This window comes from Anopheles aquasalis, chromosome 3 (assembly GCF_943734665.1).
Source record: "Anopheles aquasalis chromosome 3, idAnoAquaMG_Q_19, whole genome shotgun sequence".
NCBI classification, from domain to species: Eukaryota; Metazoa; Arthropoda; class Insecta; order Diptera; family Culicidae; genus Anopheles; species Anopheles aquasalis.
Genome location: NC_064878.1, coordinates 51,874,949 through 51,901,048, shown reverse-complemented (window position 1 = coordinate 51,901,048; position 26,100 = coordinate 51,874,949). Strand labels below are relative to the sequence as shown.

Sequence of the window (26,100 nt, the reverse complement as noted above, 5' to 3'; positions counted from 1 at the left end):
TGGTCTCATGAAAATCATGTTTCCTTGGTAACGGATCGGAACGGTGTAAGAAGATTCTGCCCGGTCATTCTCCGTTCCGTGCGCTCTCCGTCCGTGCGGCCAGGTGGCATAAATAATTTTGAATCACTTATCGTGCCCACCATTAAGGCCGCCCGTTGTTCTCTTCCACCGGAGAACCACGGTGTTCCCAGGGGACAAGGACTTCCAAGCTTGTCACGAAGGACTTGATACTCCACGATGGGTAACTGCCAATTCATGCTTCGGCAACTGTTGTCGTTCGCAACCGACAGGAATGGCGGAAGTGGCCGCGCTTGTCCTGATGCTTGTGCGTCACTGCCAACTGTCGTCCCGACAATTCGTGACTCACTTTGACGTCAGTGCGCGGTTTGCTACATACTAACCGAGGTCCTATCGATGGAGGTGGACAATTTATGATTTGAGCCATGCGTCACCCCCGAATGCCCGTTTCGAATGCTTCTGATTCGCGAGGGGGCGACGGGCGCTGTCTTGTCTTTGGTGAGGAATGGAAGCAATAAATAAATTGTTTTTGGACTCGACCAGCTACGGTCCAGTATCGGTGGCAGCAGCTCGACCGCTTTTGTCGATGCCTTCAATGTGTAGGGAATGATTGAAAATTCAATTGGCAGTCCTATTTCGATTCCGCTCGCTTTTAATGCCCACACACGCGTGCCCAAGTAGCCTGGGGGTCGTGGTCAGTCAGTTTGCTAGACAAATAGTCCTCTACGCTAGTGCTGGACACTGCGCTCGCGAGTAATAAATTGGAAAATTCCGTCGCTCCATGAAGGAGACCCTCGGAATTGGAACTGCATACAGTTTGTTCAATCGATTAGCCAATTGTTTATTGTAGCTATTGGTTTTATTGCGTTCCCTGCATCCCTGGAACGGACAGTCTTATGCAAACTGGAAAGCAAACACAGAAGCAACGGGAAAGGAGCACCCTGGCTGTCAACTTCATTCCATATCGCTTTGACTGACTGACTCTCTCGGTCTGGAGTGCAATCCAATAAACCAAAATCTAGACAAGAATTGTCTATTTATACCAAAAGGGAACGATGCATTTCCTCCAGCTAAAACAGCTCCAGCCTCCAAACACTTCGAACATCGAGTGCGCCACGGAAGATGCCGAGATGCCTGAGAGCACGCAACCGCCAACCAACCGCGGAACGGAAGCGAACACGGTGTCAGCATCCGTGACTATCGCGGCACCGGATCATGGTCGCCCCGGGGCGCCACTACGCCTCGATGATGGACGGCGATGGACCGTACCGTACCGTACCGACGACCATGCCCACGATATTCCCTTCCTTCGGAATCGAATCCACGCGGCCTGCGATCTACATGTACCCCGGCACGGCACGGTACACGATGTCCATAAGTACACAAAACCTCGGTTCTATTCGCCGGATTGTTCCCGGCGACAACGAACCGGCGTGGCGTGTCTAATTGCTTCCAAGGGCCGACGGTGCGATCGACCCCAAAACAACACTCCAGTGAAGGCGTGCACGGCACACCAACCGTCCGTCCTGATAGCTGATCGGCGTGTGTCCTGGCCGCCGGTAAAACACGCCGCACAAGCTCACAGATGAGTCAGCAACCTAGGAGCAACGTCGCCTAGGACGCAAAAACGGAACGTGACTTACGCCAAGCAGCAGCAGCAGCAGCAGCACAAGGATCTATCTTGATGCTTCCGATGCGTTGCGTTGCGTGTTGTGTGAGTGGGAGGGGGCGGATGGAATCGGGAAAACAACCAATTCAATTCGTACCAGATCATTCCGTCACGCGGTGTGGTCGTGGTGCGATCGTGAGTGATTGACATTAGACCGTGACGCGCGTCAGAACGCGCGGCTTTCGATCTACGTCACAGAGAAAGAGCGAGCAAGCGAGCAAGTTGTGGAGTGAGTATTTGGCTCGCGGCATGACCACCACGCGCACATTCTACATCTTAACTGCCTGTTTATTCTAACTCCAGAACAAAACACCGAGCTACCAAGACTGGGAGAACGGAGAGCAATACTTGCGTCCGTCCATGCGATCCAAGCAACCATTGGAAGTGGTCCGAAGCGAACTGTTCGCCGCCAGCTAGGACGAGACTTACAAGCACAATAGTGATAAGAACGAGCGATAACTGCATAAAAGCAGCATGCAAATCAGCCATTAAATCATCAGCAATCGTGCTTAGCTGCTGTTGAGGCGCCTGCCGCACGCATTTTTTTCCTGTAAAACAACCATCAAACCAAACCAGTCACTCCGGAGCAGCTCCCAGTGAGAGATTGTACAAGAGGCAATGAAGGAGGGGGGGAGCTAGTACATGTTCGAAGTTCTAATTCAACGATTTATTTAAAATAATAATAATATAAAACACGAACCGATTGCGATTACTTCATCGAGCGAGCCGTCGCGCGGATCAATAAACATGCGGATCCTGTGGCAACGGGGCGCCAGATCGAGCCACTTCAAGTTCTTTGTGCGTCTCTTCTGTGACCCAACACGACCGTTGCGACCGACCGGGCATAAGGGGCCACGCCACGTACACAAAGGTCGTGCTCGTGCCAGCCCGAGCCAACAACAAGGAAGTCCTACAGGACATCTCATCTGGATGTCTGGGCAGGGCACCAAGGGAAGGAATGCGGTGGGCCATATATATTGAATTATCCAGCTCACCTATCGTGGCGTGGAACGTGGCGGGCACGCTCGCAGTGAGTTATGCTCCGGTTCATAATTTATGTTTTCATTCGTTCGACGACAACAGAGGACAGCACATGAGCGGCCCATGACCACGTTGCTGCTGCTGCTGCTGCTGCTGGCTTCACTTTCGAGTATCGAGCGAGCACCCATTGCTCGCTAGTGAAGCTATCGGGAAGCGATTTCATGCTGGACATTGGACACTTTCGTGCTCGCTCTCTGCTTACCTCCTGGCCTCTGGTGCAGGATTTTGTCAACGCCAACCCCCCCCCCTCCCCCCTCTCGGTCATTATTTCTGACCCCGAAGATCGAACGAGGCGCCCCAATCGATCGAACTGCCCCCATGTACGGGCACCCCGACCCCAAACATTCCGATACTACGATCCGTTCCACGCGATAAACCGACAACGACGACGGCGCTGTGTCCCACGGCCACGCTACGCAATGTTTTCTGTGCGTACGAGCCAACGAGGGGTTAAGTTAGTGCATCCGCAAGGGTCATAGGACTCGCTGGTGGCTAATTTATGGTCACCAAGCGTGCGCGTGCGCGTACGCACACCCAGCACACATAACCGATCATCGCGAGGATGGTCGCCTGTAGGATTATGAGTTCATTGTTCTAATACGTTACTGGCTTGACCGATTGCGCTGCTGCTGGCCATTTGGTACTAGGATTGGCCCCAATTGCTGCTGCTGCTGCTGCTGCTGCTGCTGCTGGACGATAAATGGTCTCCTGCTGGTATCCGGACAGGCATGTATGGACGATAGCAGACAGCCAGGCAGGCCAGGCCAGGCCAGGCCAGGCGTTAAGCTCCATTCCGATGCACTTTCTCATCGTGCTTGCGCCAGGCTCTTTTGTGTCTGCCCAGCTTGCTGGCTTAACTTCACTCAAACGGAAATTAATTAAAGCGCAAGCGCCAAGCCAGAAGGACATGGATGAACTTTATGCTTGGTGCAATTATTTTACCGCATGTTTACTTATGCTCCCATGCATTCCCTTGTTCTCCTGTGTCGCCGAGTGCGACTCATTGACGCCGCTGGAACGAGAGTGGTACGGCCCTTGTGCTAGATTGCGTGATTAATCACTTTCGCTGACCAGTGGCCCTTTGGGGAGGGAGGCCGATTAAAAGGAGGCTGCGCGCAAACCCCCGCACAAGCCTTGTGTTCGCTGGAAGCCCGGGGCGTTTTGAGTTCGAAGTCAAGTCAAAGACCAAAAAGGCCGCCAGCTGGCCGGGCACACACATGTACTCGAAATATAATCCGAAATGACGAACGAGCGGCTCCGTTCGCTCAAGTGGCCGCGACTCGCTTGGCGTCACGCTTTTAAACCTTCTGTCACTTATCTTAAGTCCATAAAGCGCCACTACCCCCCCCCCCCCCCCCCGGGGGGAGAGGGCGTCGAACTGGCGTGTTAAGTTCAGTACAGTTGAATGCTACAAGCTCCCAGCTTTAATAAGGAACAACGAACGATCGAGGAATCTTAATGGCTAGCATATCTCTACTGCGGTAGTACAGCGAGTGTTGCGAATTTGCGATCCAATCGTAGCAACCATGCGGCTACTCGATCCGTATCCGCGTGGTAAACGCGCTCCGCCATCACTCACGAGCTGTCAAACTTCATTTGTAAACACTAGTTACTATTTACTAAATTCAATTTTGCAAAAAACTAAATGCACTTTATCGGCGCGCCAAGATCTACCGATTGGCTAAGAAAGAGCGTAGCAGTGACCTCATGTCGCTTGTGGCTGACCAACGAAAAGAATGAAAAGCGCACAACGGAATGAACACTGAACGGGTGTGCGCACGCCGTGCGGTCATGCCCTTTGTGTTGTGTGCTACTGAGAAATGGTCGGAAGCGTCCTGCTGGGCCGGGTGGGGTCCAAAATTCAAACAATCCCACCACTCCCAACCATTCGCCCATTCGCAGCGGGATGTATTTGCATTCAAACAAATACACACCAAACGCGCAACATAATCACATTCAATGGGCACCGCAACGGCACGCGCGTTCACGTTCAGCTATCAGCGGAAGCCAATCGGTGCGCCGCCGGTCCAGGTTAAAGGACAGCCCCACATTAAGCAAACATCGGCATCGTACGTTGCATCATGTGTTGCGCTGGCGGTGAAAGCGAGATCAGGACGGCCGGGAGGCCCTAAGAGCAACCGGCACGGCCTTTGAATTCCGCTCCGAAAAGGGAAACTCGCAGATGATATGCTCGAAGATATCGGAGATGACGGTAGCATGTGGCGTCGGGCGTGCGGGCCATGCTTTGCCGAACTTGTTGTGTGAGCATGGTGAGCTGCTGACCTTACACGGTTTACCGTGGTATGAAGATCGCAGCAGCAGCAGCAGCAGGTCTTGGATTGGCAATTCGGTAGTAAGTGATCGAGCAGCAGCAGCAGCAGCAGCAGCAGCAGTGGAGGAAACAAAGAGACCGGACCGGGGAGTTGCTGACCTTGCTCGTGAACATGCTTCCGCTACAAATGTGCTACAAAACGCGATCGATCGTCTGCGCGATCACGATGTGTTCTTCGTGCTGGAGGCCTGCTGACCTCACAAATCTAGAATTTGAATTTAATTTCTTCATTAAAACCTGCATTTAACAGAGCGCCCTCTGGTAGAGGATACCGTACCATACCACACCACGGTGTTAATGGTAATGCGATCCTCTGTACGATCAGCAGTTAATCCCGCGAGCGTGTGCGCGCACCCCAAGAGCGCGAGATAAAGGCAAATAAAAAGACACTCCGCAAGTCACTTCAGGGCAAACGCATCAATTGCAATCACGGATCGGATCCAACATTGAAAACGGAAAGAGACCCACAGCTCCTAGGGAATCGGTTCCCAAGAAAAGCGAGAACATCCCCACCTCCTCCCCCTCCACCGCCTTGTCTTTTTTCAATTGATTATTCGAGGATGCTCAACACCCGTCGTTCGAGTGTTTTGGCTCTGGTTCGATTCGATTGATTTCTTCACATTACGCCAATCACGATCGCGATTGTGTCGAGCGTCTAGCCACTGCAGCAGCGATTAAAGGGAGCGAACAAGTGTTGTCTGGCGATCCCCCTGGCGCTCACTCGAGCCAAATGATTACTGATGCAATGCAACAGAGAGCTGATTTACGATTACGATCGCACCGGACATCGGATCACTTTGTCGCCGAGGAATCTCTCGATCGCGAACAGGGAATGTGTAGAACAGTCCTAGAGACACTGACCGCACAGAAGACGTGTGTTTGAGGTGTGAACATTACAAAAAAAGCTGCTTGTAAATGCAAGCGGAATTGCCGGCCATTGACAACTGTTCGTCATCTATCGATCGATCGTTCGAAGGGATCTCTTCGCTCTTCGGGACGCTTGCAAATCAATTGTATCGCCGATCTAGCACACCCACCCCGGGAGTACATGATTAATCAACACCTGCTAGGGACTGCTTCGAAGGAAGAACAGAACCGAGAAAAAAACCCTTTGCGCGATATTCATTACGCAGATGCTGAAGACGAGCCTCCGATCCCGTCCGATCGCGAGATGGTAATTTGTCCCGATCCAGAATTCCGATTGCAACACAGAGTCGCTAGCCACCGGGTGGCACTGGGATCAATCCGCTTATCCGCACCGTCTACGAAAGCGTCTGTCTCTATGTCCTGCCATCCATCACCAGCACTGCCAGAAGGGAGTGCAACAGAATGAAGTTCTCTCTTAATGAACTTCCATTATTCCCATTCCTCTCTCCTCCACACTCTATCCTCTTCGTCTGTCTTGTTTGGGGAACATCAACGCCGATCCGGGATTCAGATCAATCAGACGACACTGACGAACAGTGCACCGGACAATCCTCTCAGAAGTCAGCTCCCTCCCGCGTCAGTGGCTAGATCGAAGAACACAAAACACCTCAGCCGTGGTCGAGTGATGGGTGATCGAGTGATCCGTGCACTTGTGCACACCACCTGACGAACACCGATCAATGTGATCCTCGGCGACTGGGAGAGGTTCCAGTGAAGACAATCCCGCGCAGCACAAGCAGCAACCACCTGGGCCGGGTTCTGGGCTGGGCTGGGAGCCATGTTGTAAGCACTCCCACCCTTAAGAGCTCCCGATCGACAATCGATCGTTCGTTCCATCGACCTTTACGCGATGGTGGGTAACATTCCTGCCGCGCAAAATCACGAGAAACAATCGCGCGTCCACAAACAATGGACTCCACTCCACTCTGGCGAAGGATTAACGGCTTGCTCGCCCGCCAGGAGCTCGCACCACCACCCCAAAGACAGGCGGAAAAATTGCTGATAAATGTTGGAAAATCATTAGCCCTTCTCTCGCTGTCTCTTCAACAAGCGAGCGATACGCCAGAAGCCAGACAGACCAGTGGCTAGACTCCAGCCTGTGGTATGTTTTTATTATGTTGCGAAAAGGGCTCCAGCAACGAACACGAACGCATACACACAAAATGCCACTAATTTATCGCTTCATAAAGCATCGCCGATCGCGCGCCAGAATGGTCTCGCTGCTGATGCTGCTGCTGCTGCACTATCGATCGTAGCGATAGGATTAAGACTCAGACCTCAGACTCGGCCCGAGATGTCCTTTACAGTCGCCTAGAAGGGGAGGTCCCTTGGAAGTGCCTCCGTTCACACCGGCTAGCGAACAATTTAATTAACTACAATTAAACAATTTACATTACTCGACGCGCCTACAGCGGACTCCACAGAGATTGACCGACCGATAGGATAGATGACTCGCTCGCGGGCATCAAGAAAGGCATCGAGGATCGAATTTCGAGGCAGAAATCCCGCTGGACTTACGGACCTCGCGAGTGGAGGACCCTAAAGTGAGGATCGATCGTAGCCAGGGTTTCTCAGAACTCCTCACACTGGGAAGAACCCAAGCTATGCGCTCGAGCACGCGCGATAATGTTGCCAATCGCACCAAGGGACCGAGCGTTCGCTTCCTACCATTCATCCACTAATTATTTATCCTACAACCGATCTACAGTCGCTGCTGGAGCTGCCGTGGCTGGTACATTTGTAAACTTAATTGCCCCACCGATCGTTCCGGCCCAACACAAACCTGCGATAAATTACGCCATTCGGCTTGTCACCCACCATCCGCTGGCAGAGGATGGTTTGCATGCCAGCGCCACACTCCAGCGGCAGCATTACGTGTACGATCGATCGTAAAATTCTTTGATTTATCAATCGCCTCGTATGGGTACTTTCGGCGCGATCGTTTCGCTGGCTGGCATGGGACTTTCTCCTTCGCTCTCTACGTCGCGCGATCGCGCGAGACTAAATCAAAAATCTGTCCAATCCAGGTCCCCTCCCGATTATCCAAATTGCGCTGTTTATAGCTTTTTTGATTTTTTTTATGGATATTGTTGTGTAATCAATTGCGGTGCGGTGGTTTGTGCGACCTCATTTCAGAGACTGGGGCCACTGGATTCTCTTCTCGGTGATCTTCGTGTTACTAATTGACCACCGGGCCTCTTGTCTTCATCACCACGATACGGGGTGCGCTAGGGAATCATGCAAATGTGTCCCCGTGGCCGTGTTTGCCGTGACCGAGAATGACACAATTGGTCCGAGCGAGTGTCCGGATCAACTCGAATCTAGTTTTCTCCATTTCGGACCTCGTCAAGCGAACGCATTTGATAACACAAATACCTGTGGAGGAACCTGTCCTCTTGGACGACGATGATTTCATCGACAAGCAACCAACCAACACACACGCTCGCTCGTTTCGGGGTCGAACTACTTCATTCCGAAACAGGTTACGGGCTTCCCCCCAAGCCAGGGACACTCTCTTCGGCTGTGAGATTGACCTTCGACCGCGTTGTCGTCGCTCGCGTTGGATGAAAGCTCGAGAGATGCAGATGGTGGTGCAAAAACGTGTTGTTTGCCCCTCGCCGGGAGAAGGTGTTTCGGCTTGCGAAGTAGCTGTTGACCTTGTTGTGTTGGATGCATTTACGCGCGCGCACGCCCGGGCTCTTTTTTTGGTGAAGTGATAATATTGATCATTACGAATGCGACGATGATGATGCGATGCGCGCCCACACTTCGCTTGGTGATCGTGATGTGCAAATGAGTTGAGATCATGCGCATGATTCACAAACCAGCAACACCAGCAGCAGCAGCAGCACTTCTTCGTCAAATATTGACCTTTTCGAGGCAAGGACTTGGATAAATCCACGCGCTTGTGTTTGCAAACACTGACATGCAGATATCGCGATATTGATGGGGGGGTCATTTCCTGACCAATTTGTCATCCATCGATTTGCTACTCGGCGCATAATTCGCTTCGGCAAACTCGTAGCAACCCGCAGGCAATTTATGATGTTGTCTAATTGCCGAGCGTAAAGTATGAGCTTGTAAATCATAAGAAATCGATCCCGTAGCACCGAGTGCCATAACAAACCGACAGTCCATAAAGGTAGAATGGCAAATGGGGCCAGAAAGAGACCGAAAAAAAGCATTAATCAACTCTAAACCAATTGCGCTATTTGGTGCGATGATTTACGACGATGACGACGACGAGGACCACGACGAATGTGATCGTAGCGATCGAGCAGCACCAGCGACGGGGAACTTGTGTCAATCGACTCCGCTCTAATGATCGTTTAACTATTGCCTCCTTTCCTTCTCCCGCTCTCCTATTGCTATCTGCTGTTTTATGATCGTTTTATGCTGCATTGCTTTATGTTTGCCTAGCTTAAACCTCAGCAACAGCATCAGCAGCAGCACTCTGCAACGTAAACAAACTGCTGCGGGCCACATATTGGGACACTTTCCTCACCAGCACTTACCGCGGTGTCACACAGGTGCGAGTGAGCGAGGAATCAACATGATTACAGCACCATCATCCTCGCCACCGCCATCGCCATCATCATCATTACCTTCGAGCCGCGCGAGCACCTCATTCGCTATCACTATCTCGGGTGGCACACGTTCCTCGGGTTCGTCAAAAGGGAGCCAGCAAGCACCCGAGTGTGTAATAAGCCAATTGCACGGTGGCCCCGCGCACAGGGGAGCTCGAAAATTATGCTCAATTATCATAAACATCCCCAACACCTTTATGGAGACCCCGGGCGGAGAGAAGGCTCCGTTTGTCGTCCGCGAGCATGGAGGGAACATGAAAGGGAAAGGGAAAACGAATGTAAAACCCCCGAAAACCCAGGCCCACTCCCCGGATTGATTTGGCCATCGGTACCTTGCGCAACTAATCCTCGGAGTTCGAAAGCTGAATAGACACACGAGAGAGAGACTCATAATTGAATCATCATCAGCTGGTCTATCCGGGGTGGGAGGGTGGGGAAACCTGGAAGACCTTTCTGTTTTCACATTCGAAGCCCACCACCCCTCAGAAACCACCCAGAAAAAGGGACACCAATTACACGTTTTCTAATATTAGCTTTTCCGACCTTTTTCCACCGTTCTCTTTTCTCCGATCGATTCGATTCGTGGTGTGTGCGTTGCGCGGTTCAGCGACTTCGTTAATAAGCTCCTTCCACCACCACAACCACGGAGATCAATCGATCGATTGACAACATTGTGTAGCTCACGCGAGATCGCCTTGACGATGATCGCGAGAGTCTCACTGTCAGATCAAACATCAGATTACAAGCCAGCGCAACACGTGTTTAGTATTCAGTGTGGCGTGTGTTAATGAGATCGCTCTTATCAACGGCCCCTTGGCCGAAAATGACGCTCGTTCTTTTTACAAAATTGCCATAAAACGGTACGCTGCGTACGGGGTTTTTCCCATTCATAATGTTGCTTCGCTTCGCTTAAAGGAGCTTAAAGCAGTTAATGAGCTTATCGCGATCGCCTTTTTGGAGGCCGCGGCGCCAGCCCTTTTATCGTGAGACGGACGTGAGCGGAAGCAGCATAACGACACATTCCGTAACAGCCCCTGTCAGCCCGTTTCAGTCGACTTCATCACCGAGTGCAAGCAGTGCATGGAAAATGGAAATGATAAGCCCGGCAACCGGCCACACGGGGTGGCCATCAATCAAGCACCATGCGTGTAAGTCGACGCATGTGTGTCTGCGATGCGTAGCGCACGATAAGCACTATTAAGTAAACAGTGAAGAGACATCAGTGCAGCGGCATCGTTTTGGGAGATGAAATACGCCTTTCAGTGAAAATGTTTCAAAAGATTCCAACCAAACGATAAGCGACGAACCTTGCGCCCTCGCGCATATAAGCTTTTAAATGTTTTATCTCGCGGCCGATGGGAGAGATAAATCAATCAAATACCGAAACTAGACGCCTTTCGAGGATATTGCAACAGTCTCGCGGTGGTGCTAGAGCTGCAGCAAAAGCCAGTTCGAAAACAGTGGTAACAACGCTTCGAACTCACAATCGGCATTCAGCTACGATTCTAAACCATTTTCACACCGCACAGCCCGTATGTGTTCGGTTCTCCTTAAAGTTCTCTTCCATGTTTTCCCATCGCTATCGCTATCGAGCAGAGAACAGAGCAGCGCAGAGCGTGCAGGCGAGCGAGCGATTGCGTTCGTGGTTCGGTGGTGGGCAGTACAAGGGCCGCTGCACGAGGCAGACGATCAGAGATTCCGGAACCACCGCTTCCCAGCGCTTGCGGTCGCCGATGGTCACTGACTCCAACGCAACGGCGACAACGGCGACGACGCCAACGACCACAGACGACGACCGGGGCGAGCCAATTAAAGTTTCATCAAAACAGACAAAACGCTCCCCGGACACCGGACGGGAGTTGTAAATCAGCGAGAGAGAGAAAGAGAGGGATTCTTCGAGTGGGCTCAACGGGCTAACGATTCGCAACGAACCACGAGTGGTCGAGTGGGCGAAGTGAAATTTCGCTCCACCTCGCACCCAGATACGACGCCAGTGATAACAGACCAGGTGGGGTGGTTGGTGCGCACCGGGAACGAGACAGAAAACGTTCGACATTGAAACTACGAATCGCAACACGCACCCTCACCCTTCGCCATCCGGCCAATCGGCTAGGGCCGTAGATCATGTTTTCATTTTCATTTGCAAAGAGGTGGATGGCGGGGGACGGTTAACAGAACCATGTTTCAATCGTCGTTGTCGTCGTCGTCCTCGTTGTCGCGGCGATCCCTGATACCACCTGCACCAGCGGGGGGGGGGGGGGGGGGGGGGGGGGCTGGGTGGCAACCGACGTTGCAATTCAATGTATCCGCGCTCTGTGTACACACAATTCGTGTAGATCTGTCCTTCTGCTCTTGGTTGGTGCTAGTACGGGGCCAATAGAATAGAAAAACCATGGACCAATGATCTACGAACCTGCCAGAAGACGGAGCAGTTGGCACGGGATCGAGGGCGCCTGATTTTGTCACCGAACCCAAACTCAACCCTCGCCGCGGAGTCGGAGTCAGGCGATGTCGAACATCGTGACATACCACTCGTGGCATCGGACCCCTAGGATCAACGCGATTTCCCCCCTTTTTCCCTCCTCCTCCTCCTTCGTGTACTCCGTGGCTTCTTCAAATTCCTTCGAGGTGATGAAAATGCGCTCCGAACGCGTCACGTCAGCTTCGTGACTCCCGGCAGTCCGGCAATCGCCAGGGTCTGTCTGTCTATCAGTACAACAGTAGTAGCAGTAGCAGCTGACATGCCCCCCGCAGAAGCACAAAGTGAACGATTTCGAGTCCCAGAGTCCCTCGGTTCTATCGTTTGGACGACGAATTGGCGCACGATGGGCAGCGGGCGATCATAAGTTCACTAATTGGCAAAACACCGTTGGACACTGCTCGAGGTCAGCTTCGGCGGGGCTCGATTCTGCTGTCAATCATAATGCGTGAGTGCGTGTTTGTGACATCGCGGATTGCGCACCAGCAATTGCTCACTAATCACGGTAGCTTCAGGACCGAGAAGCTGAACCTTTGACTTGAGATGGATTCCTTTGGAGAACAATTGCAACCACGAGAACCTGAACCGTCCTTATGTCCTTGAAAGCGAATCGAAAGCAAACCACTTCCGACGCGATTTCACGATATCGCGTCCTCGGCGATCCTCACTTTTAATTAACCGAAACCAGAGGGCTTCCCCTTTCCCACTCCGTTCACTGCTGGACGTGTGGCACGAGCCTCGCATGAACTGGCGAACTGGCATGAAATACGGTGCATAATTAGCATTACAAATGCAGCAGGCATGTAAAACACGCGAGCGATCGAACGGCGATCCTTTCGACGGTGTTCTAGTGTACAAGCGAGTAGCGCTGTAGGTGCTGCAACCCTCGCGAGTCTTTGGCGACCGAGCGCTCCTCTTTGGCGAATTAATATTCATTTCGCAGGCCATTTATTGATCAAGCGAGGAGCTGCGTAAGACATGGGAACATGAGCGAGAGAGCTGTGGTGGCGATTACGCAACTCAATTGTTGCGATCGCTCCTTTTAGAATCGAGTTTCAATGGAATAGTTTGACGAATGGGCACGGCGTGTGTCTTCCGCAGAACATCTGCCGCATTCTCTGCGCCACGTTTTCAATAAAGATCATTAGCCGCTTTGTCAGCGCACGGAATCAATTGAGAGCATCTTCGGTCGCAAGGGACTTAAAAATAGAAACTTCTTTCTTTCGAGCTCGATGAACGGACGATCCGTTCCAGGATCGATCCCAGGTCCAATCGGCCCGTCAATCAATGGCATGACAACAAATCGTGAAAGATCATCAAACATCATCACGGAAGAATGGGGCGAGAGAAAATTTTCTCCCGCGCAGTCGACCTCGCGAACGATCGTGTTGGTCAACGGTGCATCGTCGATCATCGATCGACCTTGGTATGGCGTGGCATGGCATGGCATGGGCTCCCCTTTGTTGTGTGGCGTTCTCTGTGTGGCGCTACAGTTAATTACACTTTGGCCGCACTCCAGCGCAACGCAACCAATTATACACATCGATCGCATCGGTCCACCCTTGGTGGAGACCACCCCATGCGGTACCGTGCGACGCCGTGCTATGCTAATGTTGCGCTTCCTTTCTGCTGCTGCTGCTGCAACAATGTTCTGCTACCTGCGCGCAGCCAAGGAAAGGGCTGGCGCCGTGTCCATGGTCTCTGTGGCAGGAGAAGGGGATTCTAATGGTTCCCCGCAAAACACAAAAACAGATCGACCAATCGTGTGCTGCATCGGCTCATGAAGGCACCGGTGTCACTGCTCCATTTGTTATCCGCCGAGCCGAGGTGACGTCTCCTCGATCGCGATGCTAAACGATCGCGTGGTTTACGTGAAGAAGAAAAAATCATGCAAAGAAGGGTAGAAGGTCACATACCGCGTTGTTAGAAAGCGTATGTGGAGCATTTTCATCCTTTTTTTGCTCCGCTGCTGGCTTATTAATTGATTCCCCTCTGAGACAACCACGCGAGTGAGCGCGCGCCCCAACCAGAACACACATCGTAGATCAACTTTCGATCAAGACATTCCTTCCCCCCCGGCCCGGGGGCGATCGATGAGCTGCGCTCTATTGCGCGTGGCAGCAGCAAAACCAGCGCATAGATCGATCGATCGATTGTTGTGCATTCCATTGGCCTCTCGCGCCCGTGTCAATTCACTTTTTGCAAATTTATGCCGTCATCCCAGCGCAACCGTCACCAGATGCATCTCATTGCAATATGGCGGCCGACCACATCGCATCGAAAATGATGAAATGAAATGATCGATTTCGTTTCAGCGACAGAATTAGCATTAAGCCTCCACACTCTATTCCCGACTACAAATTCGCTAAACGTTCGCTGGTTTGTTTTCACATTTGAAAGCAAAAAACATTGTTCAAAAACAGCACCAGCAGCAGCACCAGCAGCGAGCTCTCAGCTCAGCAAACGAACGAACGAAAGCAAACCCAACCCAAAGGCCTTTCAAATGCATCTAGTCTGGAGGTGGGTGCGGGGAAGTATGTAAAAGAAAATCGTGCAGCGATAACAACCTCCCCGCGCACGGTAGCGGGCGTGTGGTGCGCGCCAGCGATCGTAAGCGGCACACGGCGTACTCTTCGAAAGGCGGCGGCAACTTATGTGCCTAAAGGAAGAGGAAAACTGGAGCATTTTAAGCCGGCATCACTGCCGCCGCCGCCGCCACCGCCGTCGTCGTCGTCGTCGTTGAGCATGACTGCCGACGGACTGTGCGGCAGCTTGCACTTTTCCTCCTCGCGGCCACCACCACCAATCACCACCAATTACCATCGTTTTCGTTGGCTGGCTTTTCAATTTTCGATTTCGAAAAAAAAAGGGTGCCAGCGAGCCCAAGAAGGCGGACGGCGGAGGCGAGTTACTCTCACTCCACTCCAGGCTCCGCACAGCATGCCCGGTAGCAGCGCAGTTGAGATATTCCAATACCGCGCTCAATGTAACTTTCAGCTCCAGTTCCCGGTATGTTCGAGGCGCGAGAAGGAAAAGCGCACCAGAGACGTGAGTGTGCGTGAGTGTGCTGGTTGGTTATCATGCCAGACAAAGTCATCAAACAGCATCGCGCTCGAAACAGTATCCGATCACACACCATTATCGATCGCGCGGTGCACATAATGTGTGGTCCGAGATCTGTTTCGGTTCCGGACCGAACCGACCAGTCTATTAGCAAGCCCCATTAGCGTTGTGTGGGAACCTCCAGCTCTCCAGTGCTCTCGATCGACCGATAACAGCTAATGCCACATGTACATGTCGCATCGGGGCATGTGGGCGAAAAGCCTTTCTCCGCACATTTCCCTCCGCTCGCTCGCTCGCTCGGCTGCAAGTGGAGCACTATTCAATCGAGCGTATAATTGCTGGCCAATTCCGGAAGCCACAAAGGCACCGCACCGAACCTCCACCCCAAAAAACGGGCTATTAAACGATCGATTATGTCATTTGCGAGCGCGCGATTCGCGGCACATTTCCTGGTTTGGAGTGAGAAGATCGAGATCCCTAGGCAAGATCTATGCTAGCGATAAGCGGTGCGGTGCTGCGTTGTTGCTACTATGCACGATCGTATCATAAACACACTCCTTCCCCGCTTGGAGACCCCAGCATTTCCTCTAACTGATCGTTGACATTTTTGAGATTCTCGGAACATGAACTCGGGCATGCCGGACGCGGTGCCTTGGAGACCGCGGAAGCCGAACAGGCGGGTTTTTGGAATATATTGTTACGCTCCGATCAAACTCCGTGACAGAGAGGGCGCGCGCGCCATTGACCGAGACCAGCGAAATGGGTTTTTTGACCACGATGACATCGTCGCGAATCGTGAGCTTCGACGTGCAAGCGCACCCTAAACGGACATACACCCCGGGGCCGGGGACTTCATTCCGTTAGTCGAGGAATCTCATAAAGATCTGCATCTACACGGTCGACAAAAAGGCACCTGGTGGTGGTGTCTGTTCTCATCTTCAGATGCGATCGTCCAGATGCTGGTGCCTTGAGGTGCATCTCGACTTCTGGCGTCGTCAGTCTCATTGTTACCTCTCGTTGCTAGTTGAAGAAGGAATTTGTTCGACACATTGTGTATTGTCCGCATGCGGAGTCACATTATTGTCAGCACGAAGCATGGTATTTCTACTACTCCAGCGACACCTTTTAACCTTTTGCGCGTCCACTGCTTGACCGAACAAATTGTATCACGAACACCTCCGTGGCATCACTACACCTGGGAGTAGTGAATTCTTCGCTTCGTAAACAGACTTGAAATGCGCAACGTCATTCGGCCGGAGTGTGGGTTGCTACGATTATGCAAAACCAACAGAAGAGCCATCAGAGTTCTGGGTTTGATCCGGATTTGTTACCTTTAGAGGACCACACACCGCAGACCCTCCTGAGTATGGGTGTGTTCGCCATGTCGCAGTCACGCAGTTCGCACTTTCCTAACACGCATCTCCGGGCATATGATATCATGGCGTGTGGGTTTGTTTACCTTCCGGAGTATCCTACTTCGCCTCGGATCGCCGGATCGGTGCTATCATGGCGTAATGGCAACTGGCATGGTGTCAGTTCGAGATGCTAGGTGTTATTACTTCTTGTCTGCAAAAGGTGGACCACCCAGCGATGCCAGCGAGACTGCGCGCACTCATTCCTCAATTCCGCGCGGACCGGTTACACCCCAGCATAATGTCTTGATTAAGGCGAATGGTACTGTATTCCCAATTCCGGCATGTTGCCTGTTCCCATGGACGACTTCAACAAAAAAAAAATAAAAGATGCAATAAAATATCACACTCACTGGAGCGAGTTTACTGCCACTCGCAAAACAGTTTTGTTAACTTTCAACGCCCTCCTTCTCTGGGTGGCCTCTCGTCACATGGCAATGTCATGCAGCGTGGCCACGCGCTCGCGAACCGTTAAATCAATTTGAAACGGCAGCAGCAGCCGCAGTATCGTATCACTGCACTTGAGATGCGCCACAACGACGACGACGACGACGACGACGTCATAAAACTGTTTCAGTCGTGTTTCATGATTAAACCATAAATCCATTACCGACAAATGACCCACACGCCACATCCACCGACCGGTCACCAACACCCATATGTGGCCTGAGGTCTCCGATGTCCACGTCCTACGCCCTCGCTGGCACTCTCGGAATTTTCTCTTCGACACCACGCTACTACGGTCATGCTACTGGGCATACTGAACGCGAGACTGAAATAGTTGCAATCCGCTAACATCCGGCTAGCGTGCCGGTGGCCACGGACGGACCGGAAATCGTTTTAACTGGCGCGAGCACCAGTCTCGTTCGCGCTCTGCGGTCGCAATGGTCGATGGTCGATCGTCTCGCCTTCCGAAAAAGCTCCATCATAATTCAATCGAACCAAACCGCACACATACGTTGGGGCTTTCCCTTGGCGCGTGATTATTCAACCGCGATGATGTGCTATACGCAGGTCACGCCTGTCTCACCGGCCACCGACAACCCTTCACACTGCTGCTTCACCTTTTTCTCCGGCTCCGGCATCGTTGGCTTCCTTTTCTAACGTCGAAATCGCGCAGCGCACAGAGGTTGAAGTACTTTCGAGCGCCGCCGCTGGATGGGGCTGTATTCAAATAATAATTTTTCAAATCGCTTATAACGAACGTACGTCCTTCTCTCGTTGAGCTTGATTGTGTATTTTTGCGCGCAAAGCCCTCTAAGGCAGAAAGTTGCCTTCTACAACTGGAATCCCAATTTAAGGCGTCGAGGGCGAACATTCCCATGCTACACAAACTCAAACATATAAATATGTTCCTCCGCTGGGAGGTTCCACTTTCACTTTTACTTCGTGTGTCCCTCCTAATTTGTGTGTTGCGTGGCCCAGGAGGTCCCAAACCCTACATTAAAACCGCCCCAGCGCCATGCTGCCTAATGTTGTTAGTAGCGATCGCGAGCTAAAGAGTAGTGAGCGCCACAACGGGCGGACGCGACTTACCTTCGTTCCAGCTCGCGATTCTTTCTCCGCTTGTAGGTTCCCGTGTGTCCTTTGATAGTCCGGTACAGTGACATCACCATCTTTGCTGCAGCTGGTTGTGTGGTGGTTGAGTTGCTAAGCGACGCGCTAAGGAACTGAGCGTTTGATGATGAATCGGTGGTGGTGGTGGTGACACACTAGTACCGACAGACAGACGACAGAGCAACGCTCACTAGTCGTACACCTTCCTGATTTGCTGCTCGATATATTTTCGATTAGATGCCCGATTTGGCCACTTTGCCTAAACACTTTTTCAACTCAATTTTCTATTCTTTCAAAGATTTTATTCTCTTCCTCCGAAGAGAAGCACTTTTTGTGGGGGCGATCGCGTGGCGACCAACAACGGGCGTGAGCCCTGTACTCAAACACGGGTACAGCTTCTCACAGACACGCACATACACATATAAACACACATACACATAGACACAAACACACGTGCGCAGGATTCTCTTTGAAAAACCTAAACGGGGAACCAGAACAAAAATTCACATTTAGAACAACAGCAGCTACGTTACTCTTGCACCGTTCAACCGAACAATGAAGGAAAGCATCCGTAAAAGAGTGTGTTTCGAAACCAGAACGCTGTGGAAAGACTTCGATCCGATCACCGATCAGACTGGCGAAACCGCAACTGCCATCGCCTTCAAGGACACACTGCAAAAAAAACTGGCTTTTTCGGGCAGCACCGATTTTTCCATCCATTAAGAACCTGATGCGGATCCGGTTTTCGGATCTCTTGAGATCTGTCGAAGTTATGCACTAACTGAGACCCTAGTCTGACTGACTGACCTGGCCAACCACACCGACGGTTACACCCCGACTGAAACGAGACAATTCGCTAGAACGGATAGGCGGTGGTGGGATTGCAAATCAAAGTCGCCGTCGGAGAGAGAGACCGAAATTATGTCTGGAAACGATATGAATTCCGCTGTGTCACGTCCGATATCCGGCTTCGTTCTTTCGAGAGGACGATCGCGACCGCGCAAGTTAATTAATGATTCCCCACGGGGAAGGCGATGATGGCGAAGGCGAGTGACCGGATGCTTTGTTTCGTGCGGGATGCACCACACCGTCCTCTGCAAAGCAACGTGGCAAGTGGCGGAACCAGCTAATTGAAATGCACACATCATCCACGTTGACACGCTGCGAAAGGTGTTTGAATCCTGCCTCTTCTTACTCACGAAGCAGCAGTCGGAGGCATGATTAACGATCGTTTGCTGCTTTTCCTCGACGGTGACGCGTGAGTCGTCATAAAGAAATGCAATTTCCAGCAGCATTCTTCCTGTGAAATGTGTGGCTTTACCGTTATCGTAATCAATCAATGCATGATCAATCGGAACATGAATAATTTGTCCATGATTCACGATCATCTAATGGTGTCTTAGAACATCGGACAGAATCGGACATGTTTGTCGTAGAGTTGTCGTCAACAGAGTCCTGAAGAAGTTCGCAACGATCGCGAGTTTGGACATTCTCATTTCATCACCACACTCTCACCGCTCTCGATCTACATTTAATGTCAAAGTATCACGTTACAGACACAGCAAGCAACCCAAAAGGAATGGCGGCTTTTCGAAAACTCGTTTCTAGATGTCCCCGAAGGAGCAGCACTCTGCTACACATTCTATACCGAAAGGTCATCCCGGGCGTAAGACTTCTGGAGACAAAGATCCTATACCTACTGGCAATCTACTTGTCCAATGACAGTGATACTCTCGGAACGTCACAACTCTCCGAACCAATTTATTCTGAAGCAACAGGAAAGAAGGGGCGTTGATGATCAACACCACTGACAGGCTGTAGAGATCGCAAACGAATTCCTTATCTCCCCGCAGAAAAACAACAGCAGCAGGATCTGGTTTTCAGCTACAAGCAGCCACAACTTCTTGGGGTACTTAAAACCAAGCCCACTGGTCCCTCCTCGCTTGAAAATATTATGAAACAATGTTGGCTTTCAAATCCCCTCCATCCAGTGAGCGGAGCGCAAAAACGACGGTAGCACTGCGCAGGTGCGCCAATCGTTGCCACTCTCGGTTCGTTGAACCCTCGTGGCGATAGACAACTTTCAAAAAGTGATCCAGTCCAGTCCGAAACAAATAAGTTCTTCGTGACAGTGCGGCAACCTTTCCGTTTTGCCCAGCTACTATACCGCTCGTTATGGTTATTAATGTTCTCCGCGACGATCATTCTCCCCCAGCTGAAGGTAAAGTTCCACGACAAACAGGAAATTCCTCGACTCTGCTTCGTAACGCACCGTTCGTTGAGGTAGGCGTAGCTGCGTGCTGCGTAAGGATGTGTACTGGGGATTTCGCGATCACACCGCGTTAAATAAAAGATCCCCTGTTGACGTGTCGCGATCAGTCGGTTGAGGTGTAAACTTGTTGGATCAAGTGTCGTTTACGGAATCTACTCGGTGACTAAACAACGGAATGCCCTAAGTGCTAACGATCTACAAAATACCCAATAAAATGTGCTATCAATACGATCATCAGCACAAAAGCGATCTCGTCCATATAGCGTCTGCCTCGCGTGCGATCGTTGAAAATGGCGCCTCGGCGAGTGCACACCATTTTGTTGGTGCACAACCGTGTCATACATATTTATGTTGCACTGCGTTATCGGACGTTTGTGTCGCCCTCAGGGCAGCGGCAGCGGACGTTGAAACCTGTCCGCGCGGTACAGGCCCAGGTATTGAGCGACCGCAGAGGAAATCTGCTCTGCTCATACCGCATGCGATTCTCATGACCTTACAACATCATCACTACCACCACCACCATCACCCCCCCGCGCATGATCGCACTGGGAGTGACAATTAAGCGCCTCATGTAAGACATGACCTTCTCAACCGCCCAGTGCCAGTGTGTGTGGTGCCCGGACTTCGTGCGGTGCTCTTGTCATCGCCATCAAGCCAGAGCCAGATCCGATCTCAAGGCTCGATCCTTTTTTATGCTCGCACTCGCGCACTTGGTCGAAATCGATATCGGTCGTAAAGATGTTGGAACCGAACGCAACGAACGCAACGGTTCGATCACACAACATACTCGCGCCGCGTCGTATCGATATCCGATCGTGCGCCCCGATTGTGCCCGCAGGGTTTACGGTAAAAAAATGAAAATTTGTTACCATCCTCCCTCCGTACATTTCTTCCACTGCGCCACCCTAGTATTACTGTTAATCGCAACAAAATCGTACGAACGAGAAACGTGCAAGAATGCACACCACAAGGAGACGCACTTGTTGATCGTCAGCTGACATTAGGAGCATTGCTAAGGAGGCGCTTCGAGCGTGAGGTTTGACAGCGCCACTACGATGACTACTTCGATGGCTACCCTCTGTGTCCGACTACTTGGTTTTATGTGTTTTTTTTTTGTGAGATAACATAAAATTACATCCAACTCAAACTCCAATCTGTCAGAACAGGTTGTCAATCGAGCTCACAGCACACTGTGTGATGTCATCACCGGCAACACCGGCCAGCCTAAATGGATGGTTTTGTCACACCCTTGGAGCAACGCGCGCCACCCCGAAGAAGCATAATCCCCCGTGGACCCGCAAGGCTGTAAAATTCCCATGCCTTCCTGTCCCCGCAAACACAACATGTCGTCTGCGTCGTCGTCGTCGTCCGGTTCGGTAGCTACGACGATCGACTGACCAACCTGATCACCGATATTGCATCAACACACTCACCGATACACCGCCTCGCGGGTGAATGTGGAACAAATGGAAGCTCCGGGGTGGATTGTTGCTCCGTTTTAGCCTCAGCCCGCCGCCATTAAAAGGATGCCCCCGGGCGGGGTGAACCTGGGAGACGCTAGGACAGCACGCCAAGGACGTTGAGCACGTCGGTGTCTTCGCTGCTGCGCTCACACCTCACTCAAACGCACTTTGAATGCCGAAAAGAGCGCTTTCTGTTTCAATGTTTCGGCCGGCTGAGGGCTAATCAACGACACAACACATCGCCGCCCTCCTGCCGTGTGCACGATCACGATGATTATGATGGTTTCATTTTGTTTGGCCCCCCCCCCCCCCCCCCCTCCCCTATTGATGACTTTTTGATGACATACACATCTGCTTTGGGGTGCTCCTGGGTTGTTGGTGGCAAAAAAAAACACCGAAAAACCCTCTCAAAAATCAGTGGCGATGGTTCCAATTAATGGGATTATTGTATTTCACGAGAAACGCAAACCACGTGTGTGGTGGTGTTGTAACCACTGGGCATTGTCTACCGAAAAGCACGGTCTTTCGCGGTTTGTTGGCAAAACAGGCCAAACAGGCCTCGGAGTGATTAGTGCCACGGAGTAAAAGTGTCGTCGTCGAATCATGCAAAAAACACGCAGCGTGCGTACTAATGGAAAATGAATCGAAAATGGCAGAAAGTGACGGTTCGGTTTCGGAATTAAGTCGTCATCCGTGCAGATGAAACACTCATCTCGTCATCCCACGGCATCTTGGCGTCACCAGCAGTCAATAATGGCTGCCGGAAGGCGTTAAACTGACGGCATGATCACGCGCGGCGCACATCCGCTTACAAGCGAGCGATATTCTCGAGGCGATGCTCGAGCCCTCCTGCAGTCGAGACGACGCCTCGGATCCATTGCACAAGCGCGCACAAGTTTCTCCTCTGGTCGCTGGCTGGCCTTCAGCTTCAGCAGCTCTTCGCCCTACGACGGACACACCGCACCGTAATCACTGCAGCCAATGAACCACAGAGACACAGAGGAAGCTTCAGAACGCCACCACAGCAGCAACCAAGATGGATTCCGGTACGTGTGTCTGATGTGGTTGTGCAAAAAGCAGTCACAGCGCTCACAGGGCCCATTGGCCATTAATTAGCTTTAATTTGACGCACGCGGTGCAGCGCACGAACGCGCAATGGAACCCTTTTGAGCGGTGTGTCCATCGAGTTTCCAAAATCCTTCTAATCAGTGTCCTGTGCCCGCCATCATTTCCACTCCACGAAGTGGCCCTTACTCGCTGCCAATTGGTGCATTTGGTTGCAGTATTCTAACTTAAAAACTTTCAGGATCTAGTCAGGTATTACTGGAACCAACTTTTCAGAATGCGTCGTACAAAGTCGCAGCGAATGCTTCCGCGCACCGCGTATCGGTCAGCTAATGGATCTGTTTCGCAATTCGCTGCCAGTGGCTTTCCGGATGGTCCGTTGGTTACATTTTCCGCCAAACCGATCCGTTGTTCGAGGTCACTAGCAAACCACAAATCAAATCACCACCGTCACCACTAATGAGTCACCGGCTCACGCTGCTTGTCGATTCAATGATCGCGGAATCAATACAGAAGCGCCGCCACACAAGCGTTTAAGTAAATATAATCCTCCTCCTCCTCCTCTTTTTTTCTTTTTTGTTTTTCCTTTCACACGTCACCTCAACACCTACACGATGCGCTATCGAAGGGTGTGACTTTACCATTTTATGATCCTTTCCATCACTAAGCAAACATACCACAGGCCCTTTATTTGCCCAACGGTAGTCGATTGTCCTCCGGGAAAAATCCCCCGCACGAGGAATGAAAAGACTTTCTTCTGCATCTTCGCAACAACGGCTACCTAGCGATTGCACAATCAACCGTAATCGACACGTCAAGATCGACATTCCCGTGTCGTCGACTCGCAGCCATTCTAAGTCACTTAGCGCCCACCATTTGCGGCCTCCATCTCGAGGAAGAGGGGTTCTAGCTCGCTGAATCCCTTTCCCTCCAGTTCGAAGCGAGCGCTTCACAGGTCACCGGTCGGCCGGTTTGCACGCAAGAACCTTGCGGAATGGCACGGCAGGCGCGTCGTAACAATGCTTGCCAATAATAATTAGACAACACATCGATCGCGGCGCGCTGTCCGAGGGAGCGACACCAAGCGATTCTCCAAAGCTCGGCAGGTTGACCGTCACCTTTCGGTAAACCAACAGAGAACCGCTTTGGAGCGTGAAATATGTTTGCTTCGCGTTCGTTTGCCAGCGGGTTCTGTCTGCGGTGCTGTTGGTTGTGTTTGGTGAAACTTGTGGTGCGCAAGGTGCGATCAAGCGTATCGAGCATACGGCCGCGCTGCAAAGCAAACATACAGTGCGCACCCCTCACATCGCGCATTGAAGTCGCTGAATGGATCAATGGATGGAGGTGCATCATGAAGCCCTCCTGGCATGGGGTGTCGATGAAAGAATAAGATGTTGCAGAGCAGCCAACACAAATATACGATCGTGCAGCCCACCCAGAACCGTGCTGGCCCGCCGGCGGGGGGGCAACAATGCATTTCGGCATGCGAGCTGTGCAATCTATTAGTGGCTGGCATCGGCTCTCCATTAGCTCGATCTGGGTGGTGTTTTATTTTTGGAAACTCACATGAAATCGATTAATGCGCTAATGTAATGACACAGGGACACTATTGGCGGTTGCCGCAAGAAGAAGAACAAATTGGCAATTGCACCTCAGTATTAGCGCCACGCCACAATGATGGTACCTGATGCTGCTGCCGATGGTGATGATTGTCGTGCAAAACGGCGGCATGTGTGTTGCATGTTTACCACACCACAACACCAACATGGCGACGCTGTGTGTGGGTGGTCATCATCAGTGGGCGGAGGGTTTCCAATTTGAAAATGAGGAGCTGCCCCCCCATAATGTGCAATACTCTACTGTTGGGCACACACGAGACCCAAGGGGTGCAATAGCTGCTGCTGCTGCTGCTGCTGCTGTCTGTTGCTTTCCTCGATGCCAGAGTGTCCATTTTGCCACCGATTTCAATTTTGAGCAAACTACCTTTATATGTGCTGCCGCCACCTACCCTCTGTTTGATCATGAGCAATCGATTCGATTGGCCATGTTTCGATCAAATAAAGGGGGCGCACAGGGGGAATAGTGAGCACGCGCGCGCGCGCAGAAACAAACGCTAGAAGACGAAACACGCCAACCCACGCTCTTTTATGTAATAACGATCGCGAGTTTGAAACAGAACACCGACTCTGTTCGATTCGGTTGCAAATGGGCAGCGAAAGGTAAGGGAAGCTTCTTCAGCGAGTGAGCGAGTGCTGCCAATCGACCCCTTGAAGTGGCTAAAGCGATCGATGATTTTGTAAAAAAAATGTTTGGAAATTCTGTTTTTTAGAACCAGTAGGCACTGAAAATGGCAGAGGAGACCTCTGTCTGCTATGTCTGATTTCCAGTGTCTGCTAATTGCAGCCAGTTGCGGTAGGCATCTAGTAGACCTTGCACAGACTACACGTCAAAGCAAGCTGACAGTTTCCTTCAAATCCTTCCAAATCGGCGCCGATACTCATTTAATCCAAGTTCGAAAAGTTGGTGGCACTCTGGTTGGAGTAAATCGGAAATGGACGCTCTTCCGCAGGCTGTCGGCTCATAAATCAACCATTTTCGCACAACCACTGCGATTGCTCGCATCTAATATCCTTGGCCAGTTTGCTTTCCGCTTACCGTTCTGGCCGGAAGCTCTCGGACTAGCCGCAGGTTCCGCCAATCAGCAAACGGACCACAATCCGTGAAGTGACAGACATCGAGGCGACACAAATTACAAACCACGCAACAACCACCGAGGAGCAAGTGGATTAATAAGTGTAGCGCCACACCATGCAAGCATGGGACATTAAGAATGCAGACGCGGAAGCTGGAAGCTGAAAGAAGTAGAGACCAAAGAGCATCACATCATTTTCCACCATCATCCCGTCCATCCATCCATCCATCCATCCGATGATGGCGTTTGTCAACGCGGTAATGTTGTTTTCACTCGTACACATCGGTTTCCATCGCTCCGGTAAACATCCGATAACGATGCAGCATGTCCACTTGGAAACCGCGACGCGAAATGAGGAAGTGCAGACAGGGCTGGAACTGGTTCAATCGGCGTCGCGGTGACACGGCGACAGTTAACCGCTGGTTTACGGCACCATTTACGGCACTCTGGCCATATGCCGTTTCCGCTCCGCTGCCTGCCGCACTGGCCGCCGCTGCCATTTGCCAAAACTTGAAACCGCACA

The 26,100-nt window shown here is 51.6% G+C and overlaps 1 protein-coding gene across 3 annotated transcripts in view; it reads right to left on the bottom strand.

The window, feature by feature from the left end:
• The window catches only part of LOC126577371 (uncharacterized), a 108,635-nt gene extending 90,371 nt beyond the window's left edge, over positions 1-18,264 (bottom strand). Inside the window, exon 1 of one of the 3 annotated variants that reach the window (XM_050238933.1) lies at positions 18,065-18,264. In XM_050238933.1, coding sequence (XP_050094890.1) covers positions 18,065-18,144 — 80 coding nt within the window. In that variant the 5' untranslated portion in view covers positions 18,145-18,264. The remainder of the gene's footprint in view (positions 1-18,064) is intronic. The other 2 variants (XM_050238935.1, XM_050238938.1) reach the window with 2 other exon arrangements.
• Between the last annotated feature and the right edge of the window lie 7,836 nt (positions 18,265-26,100).